Source organism: Populus euphratica, unplaced genomic scaffold, assembly GCF_000495115.2.
Source record: "Populus euphratica unplaced genomic scaffold, PopEup_1.0 scaffold170.1, whole genome shotgun sequence".
Classification (NCBI taxonomy): domain Eukaryota; kingdom Viridiplantae; phylum Streptophyta; class Magnoliopsida; order Malpighiales; family Salicaceae; genus Populus; species Populus euphratica.
The window spans coordinates 305,800-322,817 of record NW_011500051.1 but is presented as its reverse complement, the minus strand read 5'-3'; the positions used below and the strand labels follow the sequence as shown (position 1 = coordinate 322,817).

Here is a 17,018-nt window from a genome sequence, read left to right as displayed (position 1 = left end):
CGACGCCAGGGCAAACAAAATTGGCAGTGGAAGAATATCAAGTCCAAGCTCCAAAAATCCAGTAGCAAATTTGACCAAAACTCTCAGTAAACCCTTCTGGGGTCAATCATACATGTTTCAAATTGGACTCTTACTTGAAAGAGCAATTCTAGGAACCCCGACAACATTCTATGAAACAAAAAACTTTTGAAAGGGCAACAGATCTGCTAACTCCAATTTCAACATCATTGGTGGTACTATTAATTCTAAATTTCTGGCTATAAATTATTACGTGGGGGAAAGCTTCTCCAAAATTTGATTCATTTTACATCATTTAGAGAAATTCAAATCAATGGTCCAATAACTTAATCACTCATGGAATTCCTAGCTTCTAAGTCACTAATGAGCATAAGAGAAGCATTAACCATACATGTGCTTCGGTGTGGGTGTGTGTACATGCCTTGTATGCAATAAAAAAAAATATGAAGTAAAACCATTCATGGGGCCTTACTTAAGAGCTTCAGATTTTTTTTCAGTTGAGTGATTCTTAACCCTTTAAAGAGTGGTGGGCCTGCTCAAGTTTCAAGTCTGGAAAACTTGCATGAGAGGGGTGTAAGAGCATACAATATGAAATCATTCTTGGGACCCTGCCTAAAATATAAGCTTTTGGGTTGAGTGGTTCTTTGACAATAAACATATATATATATGTTTTAAGCAAATCAATTGATGCAAAATAGAGGTTCAGAACCTGCTGAAAAGTAGGTGATCGTTTGTATTCTTCAGTTTCCTGTCAAACCTGCAATAAAAATAATTGTTGAAGAAACATCAAGCTAAAGTTTGAATTTTTTAACAACAGAGATGCATAAACATAGGTATTGACTTCAGTGTAAAGACTAATGAGTACCATGATACAGAAGTTAAAATTGTAATGATTTTTTTTTTTCAGAATAAAGAGTTGTGAAATTGAGGAAACATGATTGATGAACTCAATTATACAGTTCGTAAGAATGTTCCCATGGTGCATTAGCAACACATAACAAGGTCATTCTAACAAATGCGATAAACTTCCTTCATAAAGTTATTCCTTCCATCTCTCAACATTGCCAAACCAAGATTTTTCTTTTTTTTTTTGTACAACTATGGGAGTTGGTTATTAGTTGTTACCAGTTAAGAAAGGGGACTAAATTGACCAGTCATTAAAGTTGTGGGGCTAAACTTCCACCAATGGGAAACAGAAAATATGAAGAATCGTGACTCAAACCAAGCACCTTCTCACATAATGCAAAGAGGTTCTACCACTTGCAGCAAACCGCAGGCAGTCAAAACCAGAAAGCTGAACAAAGAAAGCTACTGATATAACATGATTGTAGTAACTAGTAAGAACACTGCCAGAGTACTGTCATAGTTTTGCTTATTCATGAAAATGGAATCTATCACTAACCATATGTGAACATTAATAACAGGAACTCCAACTAATTTCTCCAGTTTCTTGAAGTAAGGAATCTCTTTCCAGTTCTCAGGCAAAAGAAGCTTCAAGGTATCAACTGGTTGGAGCAACATACGTTATCAATATTAGAGAACAGGAATTAAAAATTATACTATCTATATATTGTAATGGGAAAGGTCAAGTATACCTGGAGTGGCAAACACATAAACATCCCCTTCAATCACATCCCCAGTATTTAGTAAAAAGCTCTTCACTGTTCCATCATCATTTAGTTCAATTTTCTTTATCCGAGAATTAAGCTTGACTTCACCACCACGTGACTGAATATGATCAACAATTGGCATGCAGAGCCTCTCTGGGGGATTACCATCCAAGAAAGCCATCTTTGAACCATGTTTCTCCTGTTGAGGATTGACAAAATTCTATTATTAGAAAAAATGTTTTCTGATAGCTTATAAAAAATACAGGGCATGCATGTTCAATCATGTATAGACCTATTCATGAACCCAAATACATCATTTGTAGGTCACAAAAAGAAATTGCAAGGAAAATTCTCACTTCACTAAGTTTGAATTATTTACAAGTTTAGCACGCTCTTCAAACTTACAGAGTATACTTCTACCTTTGAAATATAAAGGAAATAGAAATTAAGGTAAAAAAAAAGGTAAATTAAAATTACAGAATTTTATTCTATTTTGAGTTAGGTGCTTTGGAGCTCCTTCATCGGTACCAATGTGATTGTTATATGTTGTTCGAGTTTAATCTTTTTTCTGACTTTATATAGCGAGTAAATAATGCAGAATATGCATTTAGGTGTTGGTTAAAAATATCTTGACATGGAATTTTGATTTTTAAATAATGCAGAATATGCATTTAGGTGTTAGTTGACAATATCTTGACATGGAATTTTGAAAGTTATTTTTCATTTTGATTTTGTTCAAGTATTAAGAATATAATTAAGTAAATTTGAAAATTAAATCTTATATGTATATAGAGCTTAGGTTCTGAGGACATGCACCTTAAGTCTTCAAATTTTAAAATCATTTTTCTTTTAAATTAAATCATGTACGTGCAGCATAAAAAGAGTTCCTTTAGTTAGTATATGTGTATTTGCATGTGATTAGTTATCATAATTAATGAAGTATGGATTATGATTCGATTTGTGAATATCTAACAAAATAAGGTTCTGATTAATGGATTTGATTACTAATTTTCATATGATAAGAACAGATTTTACAGAGCTACATATTATTAGGACACCTATCACTAACAGGGAAATGTTAGCTTTTGTGCACATAGAAAAGTTTGTATGCCTTAGCTTGTCCTGTGTGTTGGCAAAACACATGGACATGTATATATAATACCTACCCGAAAAAAGGTTCTTTTACTGGGACATGTGACATGGGCAAGTAACTTCTTTCTCCTTTCTTTCATATGGTTTTTTGATATGTGGTACTACGAGAGAAAGCAAGTATAAGCTATATGATTTTGGTTAAGTATTATAAGTTATGTTAAGCATGTACATGATAACTTATTAAATGAGTTAGATGTTTGCATTATGATTGTCCTCACTCTTGTATATTTTGTATTATTTGCTCACTGGATTGTGGAAAACTCACCCCTTTATTATTTTGTCTTTTTCAGGTGTAAAGTTGTTGGCAAGTCAAGTTTCATATGACTAGGAGTCAGTGTGTTGAGTTCCTCTTATTGTGGGGTTTTTTTTTTTTCATGCCATCCGATTTGATTGTACAATGTTTGGGTTTGGCTACGTAAACTTGGTACTAAAGTTCCACAATTACAATTAGTTTAGGGCTTTTGTATGAAATGTGTCATGTATAGGAAACTTTAGTGTGTTTTGAACATATATATGATATTTTATTCCTGTTTACTAAGCTTTATGTTATATCTGATATGTTAGTCCTATTTACTTAAGTTTTATGTTTAATTGCATATGTGTTTCAAGGGTTGCACGAATCAAGCTAGCCTAGACCCTCATGCTAGTCATGTGCCGCCTGCTTTTAGGGTTGTGATAGAAATCAAGAGAAATTCAATTTTTAATTCAAAGCAACCTGAGAAAAATTAGAAATGGGAGATAATGAACTCATTGCTTAGTTATAGGACATTGGTGAGTTCACTTAAGATCATCACATCCCAAAGTTTATGGTTTCTATGATAACCCTTGTCCACAAATGAGAAGAACAATAATAAAAGGACAGAAGTGATTTCTGTTCATTCAGATACAAAAATAGTCTGAAAAACTAAATTGACTCAAGAGAACCAAAAGGGGGGGAATGAACTTCACAAAAATAGTCTGAAAAACTAAATTGACTCGAGAACCGAAGGGGGGGAATGAACTTCGATATCCCTGTAGAAATTTTTTATTGCTGGGAATCATGGCAGGTATAACCTGATGTTCCTATATACAAATATGTGGATTTCCTAAGGCACTATGATTTACATGCATAAAATAAGCAAAAACTTGCTCTAAATTCCAACCATACTGTACTTGAAATAACAAATCTCACCAAAGACCAATGCTGAGTTCCCATTTCCTATCCTATACATGGAGTACTGAAATTTTTCATACAACATCCAAGAGAAATGGTAGGAAGCAGCTAGCATACCTGAAGAAATCTGTTCAAGGCTATCAAAATGCATTGCATTGAAAGCTCATCTGGGTTAATAAAGTTTAGAGCCTTTGACATGGCAATAAACACCTCAGTAGTCACTCTATCAGGTACACCCTAAAATACAGAAAGATAAAGCAGGAGGTCATTTGTGTATGTCAGGTTATATTCCAATTTCAAATAGACTGAATAAGTTAATGAGAACTCTATTAAACAAACCAAAGCTTGATTCAAAAACTAAAATTATCAAATGACCTGTTAGTTGATCAGGTTAATTAGAAAAACACGCCCTGAGAATGAATCAATAAGCAAAACATGATATCCTTCTTTACAAAGTTATGCAATTCTCTATGAGGAATTCCCATGTGAAATATACTTAGGACCTTTAAGATAGTAAGCTATGTACTTTAAAGAATGAAATCTTCACTTAAATTCTTTTTCTTAAAAGGAGGGTAGAGAGGAAGGAAGCTGAAGGTTCTCTGATATGAACCCTTCATCTTAGGATACTGAAAACATAACAACCATATCACATAAGCCTCATCTTCCAACACTGATATTTTCCAATTCAAGATTTCACTGAGGAAGATACACGTCAGTGGTAAGATTCACACACATATTGTACCTCTAAGCACGAATCTGTATCCATCTGTATCCAAGAGCCACAGAAAATCCTACCAAATGATTTCATAATAAAAATAGCATTTACATGCCAGGTCTAATTAATGCTCACGATTTCAAGAACATAAATGTTAGCATGAAATTCAATTTGTGTATGTTCTGGAAAGAAACATGATGAATACTTTGGTTTGAAGTTCCGGTATTACACTATATGTGCAAGGCTGCTTCTGGTCTATCTAAATAAGTTACATCTCCTAGCATTGTTCCAACTGAGGAAATGGTTAAGTTTGTAACAAATAAGCTAGGGACTTCCTGTGAGCATGACCTGCTTACGCATCTACATTATTGATATTGGCATTGGCATGCTAAAGTATACCTGTTTTCTCATCCACTCTTGAACACTTAAACCATCTTGAGCCTCAACATAAGCCTGTCCACCAACTATTGCTGGCAGTAGCCCAATTGCAAACTTCACTTTTTCTGGCCAAGTCAGCATTTCATTGTTCTTTAAAATGGCCAATATCCCTGCCAATGCATTTCCAGCAAATATAAGGTAAATCTGGAGGGGAAAATAGAAAGATGTGGTGCACTGTTGAGGAAATTCAACTAAATATGAATTTTATAAGAATAAACATCCTTTTGATGTGAAGTATGGTGACTCAATATGGTCACATGCAACAAACCCAAGGACTATGTTTCACTGACCCCTACCAGGTAACAAGTGGAATGGTTTTACAGCACAGAAAACAAGCATAAAATGCATTGGCTTATGAATTAGTTCAGAGAGCCGCCTCCACCTCCCTGTAGATGTACTTAATTTTAACCAAATCTCACATCTTTCTACCTATTCATTTTTGGTCATGAGAACATGGTGGTTTTTTTTAGGCTGGATGACACCAACCATCTGCTAAGAAGTCCATATCACATCATAAAGGCTTTACTGATTGAAGTATTGACAGTACATACTTGCTCCGTCTTACCTTTTGCCACTAAAACAGTAAACTCAATATTTGAAGGGATAATATCAAACAAATGTCCTTAATTCTTTATTTGTACAAGTTGCTTACCATTTAATGGTGCAGGGAGAAATTCAGGAAAATCAAATCGACTGAATTCTCCTGGCTTATTTGGCATTGCAAATATCATAGAATGCTCCTTCCATTGCAACCTATCATTGATACCAAGTTCACCAAAAAGATTTTGCACATTTGGATACGCCCCAACTTGCAAGAAACAAAACAAAGATTCAATAAGATCAACGATAAAATCACCAAAGGTAAACACCTAAAAAAGAAAGAAACAACTTCATGAAGCATAAAAATCAACAGCTAGATTACAATAGCCAGAATGGGAACAGGAAAACCATAAAGCAGGGATATGTTTAGTACTATCCACAAAAACACATTAAAGAGCAAATAAAGTAAGGATGAATTTGAAAAGGCGTTATAAAGTGAAAACGTAGCAGAATTCACAAAGGAATTCGAACCTATCTTACCTAATGAACAGGCATATGAAGCGAGAGAGAAGAAAAAAAGCAAGCTTAAAATTCCATCCCCAATTTCCTTTTACTAGTAATGAGAACTTACAGAATATATGCAAGCCTGTCTCGTACCAGTCTCCATCATCATCCTTCCATGCAGCCACCTATCAGAAAACAGGCCAAATATCAATTGATAAAAATAACAAAAAGGATAGATATAATGAACAAAGCAGAGTATGAGATCCTTGCATCGTTTCATCCCAAGGAAAGAGTGGGGAAAAAAGTAACCTCCTTCATTATTAAGATTTATTGTACACCATTTAGACAAATTTAAGAACGCAATGTCCCTTCAGATTATTAACATTTACATCATCAAGCACAATAAGAAGTTATAAATTATATTGTAGTGACAATGATGATTGGACAAAAAACAACCTAAGAGAAATAACAAATGAATTGAAGCAAACGCAAGTATGTTGTCAACTTGAGAAGTGGGTAAAAAGCGCGAGTATGTTGTCAACTTGAGAAGTGGGTAAAAATAGAGCAGTGTAAAAACCTTTCCACCTAAAACATCTCTTGCTTCAAGCAATATAGGCTTATGGCCTGCATCTGCCAAATATTTTGCAGTCGATAAACCCGCCAAACCTGAAAAATAAGGAAAAGTTTTAGTCACACACACAAATAAGTAATAGCACAATCTCTCAAGAGTACATGCAAAAATCTTGTGAAAGTACAAGCTTCAAAATTATTAATTAAACACGAGGACAGTATTTCAACAAAAAAAATTGACAGATAGATAGAAATCAATCTAAATAATCAAAACACAGTTTTTTCCCATACAAAAAAAGGATAAGATTTCATCACCTGCACCAGCAATGACAACCTTTAATGGTTTAGCTGGACGCGGAGAAGAATGAAAGGATGAAGATAACAAGGCAGCTTCTAAGAAATTCATCGTGTTATCAAGGTCCGGTCTTGGATAGTCCACACAGACAACCTATAGCGTAAGACAAAAGAGCACCACAAATTTTCACGTATTGATTGGCAACTAAATAATACCCTATAGTGTAGAGAACTACGCACCCGCAAAGGAGGGCGGATATGATTCCTTAGTCTTGTTTTAGCAGAAGAATTTCCAAATGCGAATTTCAAAGAATGGCCCATTGATTCACTGCCTCTAAAAGCTAGTGCATTAGTTTGGTGAGAACAAGAAGGATAAGAGCCACATCTCAAGGCAACTTGAGAGTCTAATGATTTACTATACCAGCTCAAGTTCAATGCACTCATCTCTCCAAAACCAAATTCAAGAGCTATAACAACTGTAACAACAGCCCTGCAAACAAAAAAGAAGAAGAAAATGAAATAAGATTGCAGAACATAAACAGTAATAAAGCCAAGAAACGAAACGCATAATCAAAGTCTATTCCTTCTCTTCTCTTTCTTGATGGAAGAAGCTCAAGATTCAATTTTTCATGCAACTTGGAACTCAAGATTGAAGCAAGGAAGTTTATGCATACCAAGTTTTGCTCCAAGTATAATTAAGAAGGCAGGGAGAGAGAATAAAAGAGAAGAGGCAATTGTACTAACCCCTTTAAATGGAAAATTGGTTCAGGCAAGAAAAAAGTGCGTGAGAGAGAGGGGGAGGGAGAATCGGAGAAGAAACTAGACAGACAGCAGCAGGGGTGCGAAAATACAGGTCATGTAGTTTGGGCGACTCTTGTCTATTACAAGATATAGCCGAGTCTTTGTTTGGCAGTGACTTTTGCTCTCTGGGTGGGGTGGGGGGAATGAGAAAACTTCCACATCTCTTTGCTCAGATATAGAAAACGACCTGTTTATTTTGTAGAAAAATGGGATTTTATCTCCTTCTATTTACAAAATTGAGGATAATAGTATAGGATTTGTTTGGTAGAATTTAATAATAATAATAATGTATGATAAATAAATTAGCAAGTAATAGAAGTAAATAAAGGCTTCTGTCAGGTTTAGGAAATGAGGATTTGTTTGGTCACCGTTAGGAATATTCTGTTACGGATGACCGGGGATAATTAGGACACAAGCGTCCAACACCACTCATCTTATCCCTGCTTTCTCTTGTTTCTCACAAACAAACATAAGGCCGCGTTTGGATGTCGGGAGTGGATGGGAATCTCCTCTCGGTCAATTTGTGTTTTTTTATAACCAACCTGCATTCATCCTAGGGTTGTTTAAATTAAATTGAAAGGGGAAGTCTTTTTTTTTTAACCGGAAATATATTTTTATTAATTTGAGTTCAATAGAGAAAAATATTTTATTTTTTAGGGGGTGCTGACACTTTAATTTCCCCGACATGTTTCTTTAGACAAGAGTTTTAGGTGGATTCACCTTCAGCTCCGCCCAGTAGCACCATCAGTACCACGGCATCGTCACGGCCAACTGAAGAAACAGCGACAGTAAACTGAACTTGAAAAGATATGAAAACAGCAGTAAATAAAAATATTTAGTACTCTCATTCTCGTCAAGGTTCCAAACGCCACAAGTTCACGGCTTTATGCTCGCACAACAACATAACGTAGCAAACCCCGGATTCCCTGTTTATGTAGAAGAGCAACATAATTATCCAGAAAAGCTCGTTTAGAAATCCCGAAAGCTCATCTTAGGGTCCATTTTTCCAAAACCCCGTCCCCTTCCTCTGTAAGCACCTCTTCCCCTTGCCCTTGCCCACTTACCAGCTCGCTTGAAGAACGACTTTCCATGCTTCACCTCGACGAGAGAATGGAGGAGATCATCACAAAGAATACAACCAACATGCAGGGTCGCTCCATCCTCCAAGGGCGTTGTATTCCTGTTGAAATCCACTTCTATGATTGTTGAGTCACATTCAGGACATCGTTCTCGGGTAGTGGAAATCCGGTGAGCACCATGAGGGAGCAAGACAAGGCAATTGCACATATTGCAGTAAAGTCTCCACTTGGGAGCACTTGTAGGATCCAAAACAAGTGTCCCATTGCATTCGGGGCAAGCACAAACCCCTTGAGCTATCAAAGAATGTCGACATGTAGGATGTGGACAGAGGAAGCATGGCATGCCTGCCCCCTTCCCCAACATCCCAGAACTACCGGTCTTAGAAGCACCAAAGAGAGCATCTATTCCTTCAAAAGGAGGATTATTGTAGCAGAGAGGACAAAGTGGGAATGACTTGCCTTCTGGACCAGCCATGGCAAAGATCAACAGCTCAAAGTTGTCCAAAGGACATGTTAGTTCCTTGTACAGCTGCCAAAAAAAAAATCAGCTAGTTATTAGGGAACAAAACAGTGATTTTAGACACAGGATGACAGTAATGTCATCCTTACTGCACGTAAAAGCAAACACCTCAGGCTTTGAGTGGCCAGAACCACAAACTCTGTCATAATTACCACTGGTTCAAATCTTTGTGTTCCCGTCAACAAAACATTATTTAGTTAAAATGATGGTTTAGCTAAAACTGATTTGACAAAAGATCTAAGAGAATAATGCTATGGAGTTTCAAATCTGATGATCAAGAGATACCTAGTCACAAAATCTAATAATCCCACTGTATGGTGAGCATTTTCACCAACGAGTTCCACATCATTGTGATTTGGATATGCTATGGTAATTCAACTAGTAACACCTGCCAATTGATACAGACCCTTAGGGAATCCGAAGAGGGGGGGAATACATGACCGTACGGATTACAAATTTGGAGTTGTCCATGAATTGACAATTTCAGTTTTAACTTTGAGAGGTGGAAGTCCACCATGATTGTTTTGTAGTGAATTCCTCAGGATGAATAGTTTATCTTCTCTCTCTTTTATTCTTCTACATTAGCAAGTTACAAACATTATATCATGTCTATATGAAGACAGTCAAATTAAATTCTTCACTTTGGCACTTTAGCCTTTTATTCAGTACAAGATACCCAAAACAAATTGATGCTAACTGGTCAATCTATAATTCCTCTAGATACACTCCTCAATTTGTAATTCATTTCGGGAAATGCCTGCTTCATTCAAGAGATTCTTATCAAACAAACAGGAGAAAACAGAAGAAAAACTAAATTGCATAGTGAAGGTGGCACAAAAATGCTCATTTGTGCTCAACGTAGTAGCAGAATGTTGAGACAAGCATCATGTCCATGAAGAAAACATGAAACTGTAGAGTATCAGGCAATTTTATCCTAGCCAAAAGACAGAAAGAAGCTACTGGATGATAATATGAAACTACAGCACAGCTTCCTCAGTTTCAAAACCTGAAACATACTGTAAAGTTCTTTCTATATTTCATTCATGCATTTTCGTATAAAATCAAGAGCATTGATAATTTTTTCTAGTGAAGTTAATTACCTTGATTGTTCCCTTTTGAGGAAGATAATAAACTTCCTCACATGTACCACAATATAAACGTGATGGCTGGCTAGAAATGTACTTCATGTACCTCAGGCATTTACCACATTTGCTAAAAGCACGTCCTGAGTCAGCAAGTGGGGAGAACTGTGCTTCAAACAATGCATCCATGTTGTCAATCTGATCAAATAGAAAGCAAGCAAACTAGTAAGGAAGAAAAGTAATCATCACAATCAAAGTTCAACAACACTGACTACTGTAGCAGATTAAAAGCGATGTACAGCCAAAGTAGACAAATGCAATGCACCATTTATCTTCATTCATATATAGATTACTGAATATTTAAAAAAAAAATCCTGTCAAAATGATTGGCACAATGGTCGCCAAAAAAAGTCAAATAAATCAAGAAGACTTCCCCATCCAATTAAATATGACGGGAAAATCCATGTAACTCTGGCATCACTTGCTCCATGGATAACACACTAATGTGATATGATGGCGATTCATTCTACCTCACATTACCTAAAATAGCATTTCTACTATTATCATTCTACAACCGACAAAAATGATATATTAATTTATTAAGGTTACCACAAAAGTTGACATGAGAGAGAGCAGAGAGGACAAAAGCCTAACTCCACTTTGCATCAAGCAATGCTTTCAGCTATGAATTAAAGATGAAAAAGGGAAGGAAAAGAATGAATCAAATCCTGACCTGCTTAACAAAGTAACTGTACTTCCGCCTGAATTGTTCTAGCACATGCTGAACAACACAAGAATGATCAGCCTCGCCCTTGGCAACAAGGGTAATCTGCTGCTCAATAAAACCACGAATATCTGGTAAACAGAGATCCGGATCAATACATTGATAGCCTCTTATTAGTGTGATACCCAAAGCTGTTGGAACCAACTTTCTACCAGCTTGTACCTGCAATTTGAACAGAATGGAATATCAGAATTGGGGAAAACAAGACAAAATAGTAAGGAAGAAGAATTTATGTTTCTTTTAGAGCTTGTAAAAAAAGAAAATCCACCTTTTTAAACAGGGATAAATAATAATGTACCTGAACATAGTTGCGCTCACAGATGTTGTTAATATGTACAGATATTGATGCATCTGTACCTATTCCATTCTTCTCCATCAGAGAAATCAGCTCACTTTCACTGAGATAATCTGGAGGAACAGTTTGCCCCTACATATTTTATGAACTCATAAAGCACCGCCATAATACTGAAACATTTAAAGTAATATTGGTTTTGCAGTTGTCACTTTGTTGCATTTTATAAATAGCACAATCCTGTCCTAAAGAGGCATGGAACAGATACAAACCTAGTCAAAAAGCATTGATCCACCTTAAGCCAGAAATACTGTTCCCATACCAAGTTTAATATTTCTTTTTGAACAAAAAAAAAATTATTAACATTAGGTGAAGAATGTGCAGGCAGAAGATAAGGCATCGTCCCACAGAATAAACAAAAGAACGAAGACAAAAAAGGCAAAACTAGATCAACAGTGTTCTCCAATCCCTTTGTATCATCTAGTAGGGAAAATCTACTAGATAGTCTCACAGCTGAGGCACCATAATGATGCTAAAAACACAAATTTATACAAAAGAAGTCGGAAGGACAAGTTTGTTTGGAAAATCATAGAATTGCACTTGTTCCAAATGCACCAAGTCATAGCACATGCACATTTCCACAACATCTTATCATCTTTTCATATCCCAAAACCATCAAAGGCTCAAAGAGAATCCCCTAAATAAGATATATTTCCCTCCTTTAAAAAAAAAAAAAAAAAAAAAAAAAAAAAAAAAAAAAAAAAAAAAAAACCGAGAGAGGAAAATTGACTCCCAGTTGGATGGGACAGTGTCTAATAAAATTCAGGCACTAAACAGAAGAAATTGCAAGCATGATAGTTCCAAGAATACCTCAAATAGCTCAACTTTAGAAACTTCAATTTTATCTCCTTTTGCAAACTGAGGAAGATTTTTCTCACTTACTGCCAACCATGGCATAATTGATGTAAATCCTTTAACTATAACATGCAGACCTATACAATGGAAGAACTCTCCACCAATTGAGAACTCTACCTTTGTCCTGAAATGAACATCATTTGTCTATGAACATACAATTAGATGAGAAACAGTACAGGGAGAAGAAAGAGAGTAAGATATCTGTCAAGAAGAAAGAAAAATCAGAAAACTATCACAAATGCACTGAAAATGAATACAAGAAGAATAGCCATCCATGCATCATTGAGTGATAATAAGTACTGTGTTCTCGCAAAATAAAACTGTGACAGGGAGAAAAAAACTAAATCAATGATAGCATTCATAAACACTGTGACTTGATTGACCACCCAAGTACCACTGACAACAATTCAATCAAATTAATATTTTGTAAGAGACACATTCAATAACAAGAATAGCAGCCTATTGATATGGTAGCAACACATAAATGCAGTCATAAGTTTCTGTACATTGAGATGTCAAGTTTGGCTTTAAACAGTTTTCTTAGTTCAAATTAAAGATCACTTGGGTTTGCATGAAGCATGGTTCCAACAATACTTGACTAAAAACCCAAGATAAAATGACACTTTTCCTTCTGATTTCTAGCTTATATAACACAAATTATATTGCACTCAACATTCTAACCTACTTACATAATCACAATACAGGATAGTCAATCCCCAATATGTACATTCAAAGTAATGGTCTCCAAACTCCAAGAAAGCATGGAATGACATGGTTCATATTCAACATTTGATATCAACATTAGTCTCACTCCATTCATAGCAGATAAAGCAAATAAGTTTGGCCTTAATGATGCTAAAGGATCAAGCCAAGCAGATGACTAGGATGTTTGGACTAAGCATGTAAAAAACATAAAAATACTTCAGCTGGGATCCAGATTTCCAACACGCCTATCACATGAGTTCCTATCCTATATGCCAAACTATTGAGTAGAACTCACACACTCACCAAGCAAAAAAAAATACAACAAAGCCACATATGCCAAACTTTACACAATTCAGATCAAATAAGCTTTTTAAAATTACATCACACATGGCATAAATCACTGGCCCTTAGGATGGCTCACAATGGTGGCCATTTGTATAGAAAGAGGCAACCCTCTTGTTTTGCTTTATTTTATTGTGAAAATCTTCTGTGTATGACTTCTAGATTGTTACGAAAAGAAGCAGAAGCACTGTTAAACCACAAAATAAGTTAAGATTTCCTCTCTAGTTCACCGACACCCAATACACACAGCAGGCCATGCAACTTGACTATCATTTGCTCTGTTAGTCATGCTATGCAACTTTGTATTAGCATGGCATACTCCAGCTAAGATATGCCAAGAATGCAATTGGTATATAGCATGCTATAGTCAAATCCTATCCATCCCATGCTTGCTCTGGTAGAAAGTCCACCACAATGATAGAAGACGAACCTTCACTCTAAGGATTCTCTAGCTGGCTTTATTGTGATGGCATCAACTGTTTCAAATGTAAGAGCTTGGAGGTTTTAAGAGAAAATAATAACTTTAGGCTTAGAGTTTGGTCAGAGAAATAATATGCACCATAGATGTGAGCAGTAACAAGAGTTTGTAAGTGCCATAGCATTCATAACCTGTTATAAGAGTTAGCAAAAAGACCAGCTAGCAAGCTATTGAGTCGAGCACAATGGCTAGGCCTAGCCTCATTGTTCTAAAAAGTGTTGCTCAAACTTAGATACTTCGATTTTCAAGCTGATTCAAAACAAGCTTTGAGCCAGACCAAGACAAGTTTGTTTGTTAGAATTCTTGACTAGTTGAATGCAAAGCAGGCATCACTCATCGCCCTCCAACCAGGGGCCATTCCTAGCAATGGCACATATATTGAAAACAATTGCTTCTGATACCAAATGAATATGGCTTCTTTTTTCTTTCCACCTCACTATGAAAGAACATAGTTTCTGTGAATTCCTTAACAAGTTGAGTTGCAGAGAGGTCATCCCCCATCCATCCATTAAGACCAGTCTTGACAATAGCACAGATGAGAAGCTGCCATTTCTCCACTCATAAACATTTGGTTTTAAGGCAAAGCATGCTTTCAATATCATTCTCTCATCAAACCCGAAAATGCTAACAATTATGAGAATGACATGGTTATCAGTTGACTTCAAACATCCATTGTGAGCAAGGTGAAAAGGCGATCTAAAATGAAAGCTTTGAACAGCATAATATCAGGGAAGAGCTTTGAAGTGAAAGGACATGGAATGCAAGAGAAATGGTATGCAAACATGTAGCAGCAAATCAAATGACAGAATACTAGAAGACCAGGTGTCATATAGGTTCATGACTGACTGCGGTGCAAAGATGAAAGCCAAGGGTAAGACAATAAAGAATAGACCATAAATACAAGGATAAAACTTCGAGACTTTTACCTTGTATACTTGCAGTCTGGAGATACAGTCCCCAGAAAATGTTGGCAGACATACTGATATAGTCTCCAAGCATCTCTTTCAAGCATATCCTCATTTGCTGACCGCATTGGAGTTATAGGAGGATGGTCACCTGCATCTTTTCCAGATTGAGGCTTATGATAACCACCAGAAAGCAGTCCCTGGACATAATCGCCCCACATTGGATTGTTTGCTAGTGCACTAAGTGTGCCTTTAAAATCAAATGAGGAAGGGTAGGCAGTGCTCTCTGTACGTGGATAACTAAAAGAGCAGCATAAAATTATAAGGGGTATTGAATTCGATAAACACAAGGAAAAGTAATTAAACCAATTATTTGAATAATTAGAGTATCTACCAACATGTATATATTTATGTATCTATTGTCAATCTTCAATTCATATAGGCAATTGTGAATATTATATATTATTCGATTCAAGAAGATAGCTGATTTGGGAAGATGGACAGTAAATTCAACTATGACCCGTGCATAATTGTAAAATAACAGTTGTTCTATGCACAAACAGTACAAACTACACGAATTATATGCCAAACAGGGATAGGGGCTATAGATGTATAATTCTTAGACAAAGAAGTGCTTAAAAAGATAGGTCCATATTACTGAATCACAGGGCCTTAGGCTCTGAGAATATAAACTAACAAATCGGTTGCAAAATGAATAACTCCACATTAACTCCCCTATTTATTGTTTAATCTCATAATTTTTTTCATGAGATATTATTTATGTTAAGAAAAAGGCATATAGAATTTATTTAGCATTGCCCTTCTGCCCAGACTTCTCTAGGCGGGTCACTCACCCGAACAAACAAAGATTTAAATTAGCATTAGCATATACTTTTGGACACCCAAACCTTTGGAAACAACATGTTTGGTCGTCATAGTTTTCAGCTTTAGAATCTACCATGTACACCTGTAGGTTATATTATTAGTGCAATATACGATTTTTCTTATCCAGTTCCAGCACAATGAATCGAAAAGAAAATTTTTGTCACGAAGCTCAGATACTTCATATCTCAATAAATCAAACTCTAACAATAGTATTCAGCTAAGATTGGCTAATGATACAACAAGACTATGAAAATAAGTAGAGAACTTATATTTGCTAGCCAAAACAAGTGCATCTAACCAAAGAACAAAGTAATTACATTGGGACAAGAAACATAGGAAAACCTGATAAATCCCTGCGTATATAGACGTTCAGCCAGCTGCATGGTCACTTGAGGTCCAAAGCCTAATGCACTTGAAGCAATCTGAAAAGCACATTAATGTCTTAAGCACATGTTCAATCTATACAAAGAACTTGCAGAGTTAACTCTAAGATCACATGGAGTAAATGACACTAGGCAATAGGGAACACTGCTTATTATAATGGTGAGAGTTCTGGCCATACAACCACAAAGAGATATGAGTCTTGAGAGCAGCCATTTCATGTAAAAATGCTAGAGTAGGATACTCTAGATTTTCCTACCAAGTTGGACATTAATGGGAACAGAACCAGAGACTGATTTTTTAATTTACATTGGCCACATACTTGTAATTGACACTAAGCAAATAGCTGACACTGTATCATAAAAGATTTCCTCCAACCTTTTGGCGTTAAAATTTTAGTTACCCATCAAAATAACCATATCATAGTTCAGAATTAGCAGTTGCCAGCATTATCTTTCATGGGCATAATAATGTCAAAGGGTTACATCCATAACTACCAAAAATATGATAAGTATACTATAGAAGTATTGTTGTTACTTGCATGGATCTTAAAATATAACTTGCATTCAACGCATGCAAGTAGTTTAATGAAGGTGTGCATTGAGTCAAAAACTCTCTCCCACTTTACTTACTTTGGAACATAACAACTTCTCCAGTACCATCAAATATGAATAAACCAGATGCTTTTAAGCAGGGGTGTTCAAAAAAACCGAAAAACCGATTAAACCGAGAAAACCGGAAAAAAAAAAACCGATTAAACCGATTAAAATTTTGAAAAAACCAGCCGGTTCGGTTCGGTTCGGTTCGGTTTTATAACCAAAAAACCGAAAAACCGAACTGAACCGAACCGAAACC

The 17,018-nt window shown here is 35.9% G+C and overlaps 2 protein-coding genes across 4 annotated transcripts in view; both read right to left on the bottom strand.

Annotated features, from left to right (window-relative positions):
• Positions 1–8,024, bottom strand: part of PDS3 (phytoene desaturase 3) — a 9,825-nt gene extending 1,801 nt beyond the window's left edge. Inside the window, exons 1-11 of one of the 2 annotated variants that reach the window (XM_011001715.1) lie at positions 7,669–8,024; positions 7,235–7,484; positions 7,016–7,148; positions 6,708–6,796; positions 6,258–6,315; positions 5,739–5,894; positions 5,048–5,196; positions 4,051–4,170; positions 1,614–1,827; positions 1,421–1,523; positions 728–775 (exon numbers count right to left, since the gene is read on the bottom strand). In XM_011001715.1, coding sequence (XP_011000017.1) covers positions 728–775; positions 1,421–1,523; positions 1,614–1,827; positions 4,051–4,170; positions 5,048–5,196; positions 5,739–5,894; positions 6,258–6,315; positions 6,708–6,796; positions 7,016–7,148; positions 7,235–7,438 — 1,274 coding nt within the window. In that variant the 5' untranslated portion in view covers positions 7,439–7,484; positions 7,669–8,024. The remainder of the gene's footprint in view (positions 1–727; positions 776–1,420; positions 1,524–1,613; positions 1,828–4,050; positions 4,171–5,047; positions 5,197–5,738; positions 5,895–6,257; positions 6,316–6,707; positions 6,797–7,015; positions 7,149–7,234; positions 7,485–7,668) is intronic. The other variant, XM_011001714.1, reaches the window with a different exon arrangement.
• A 565-nt stretch (positions 8,025–8,589) lies between these two features.
• LOC105107691 (DNA topoisomerase, type IA, core) overlaps positions 8,590–17,018 on the bottom strand; it is a 14,991-nt gene continuing 6,562 nt past the window's right edge. For both annotated transcript variants that reach the window (XM_011001712.1, XM_011001713.1), the window contains 7 exons: positions 16,125–16,204; positions 14,919–15,197; positions 12,423–12,591; positions 11,559–11,687; positions 11,210–11,422; positions 10,495–10,674; positions 8,590–9,403 (listed from right to left, as the gene is read on the bottom strand). In XM_011001712.1, coding sequence (XP_011000014.1) covers positions 8,765–9,403; positions 10,495–10,674; positions 11,210–11,422; positions 11,559–11,687; positions 12,423–12,591; positions 14,919–15,197; positions 16,125–16,204 — 1,689 coding nt within the window. In that variant the 3' untranslated portion in view covers positions 8,590–8,764. The remainder of the gene's footprint in view (positions 9,404–10,494; positions 10,675–11,209; positions 11,423–11,558; positions 11,688–12,422; positions 12,592–14,918; positions 15,198–16,124; positions 16,205–17,018) is intronic.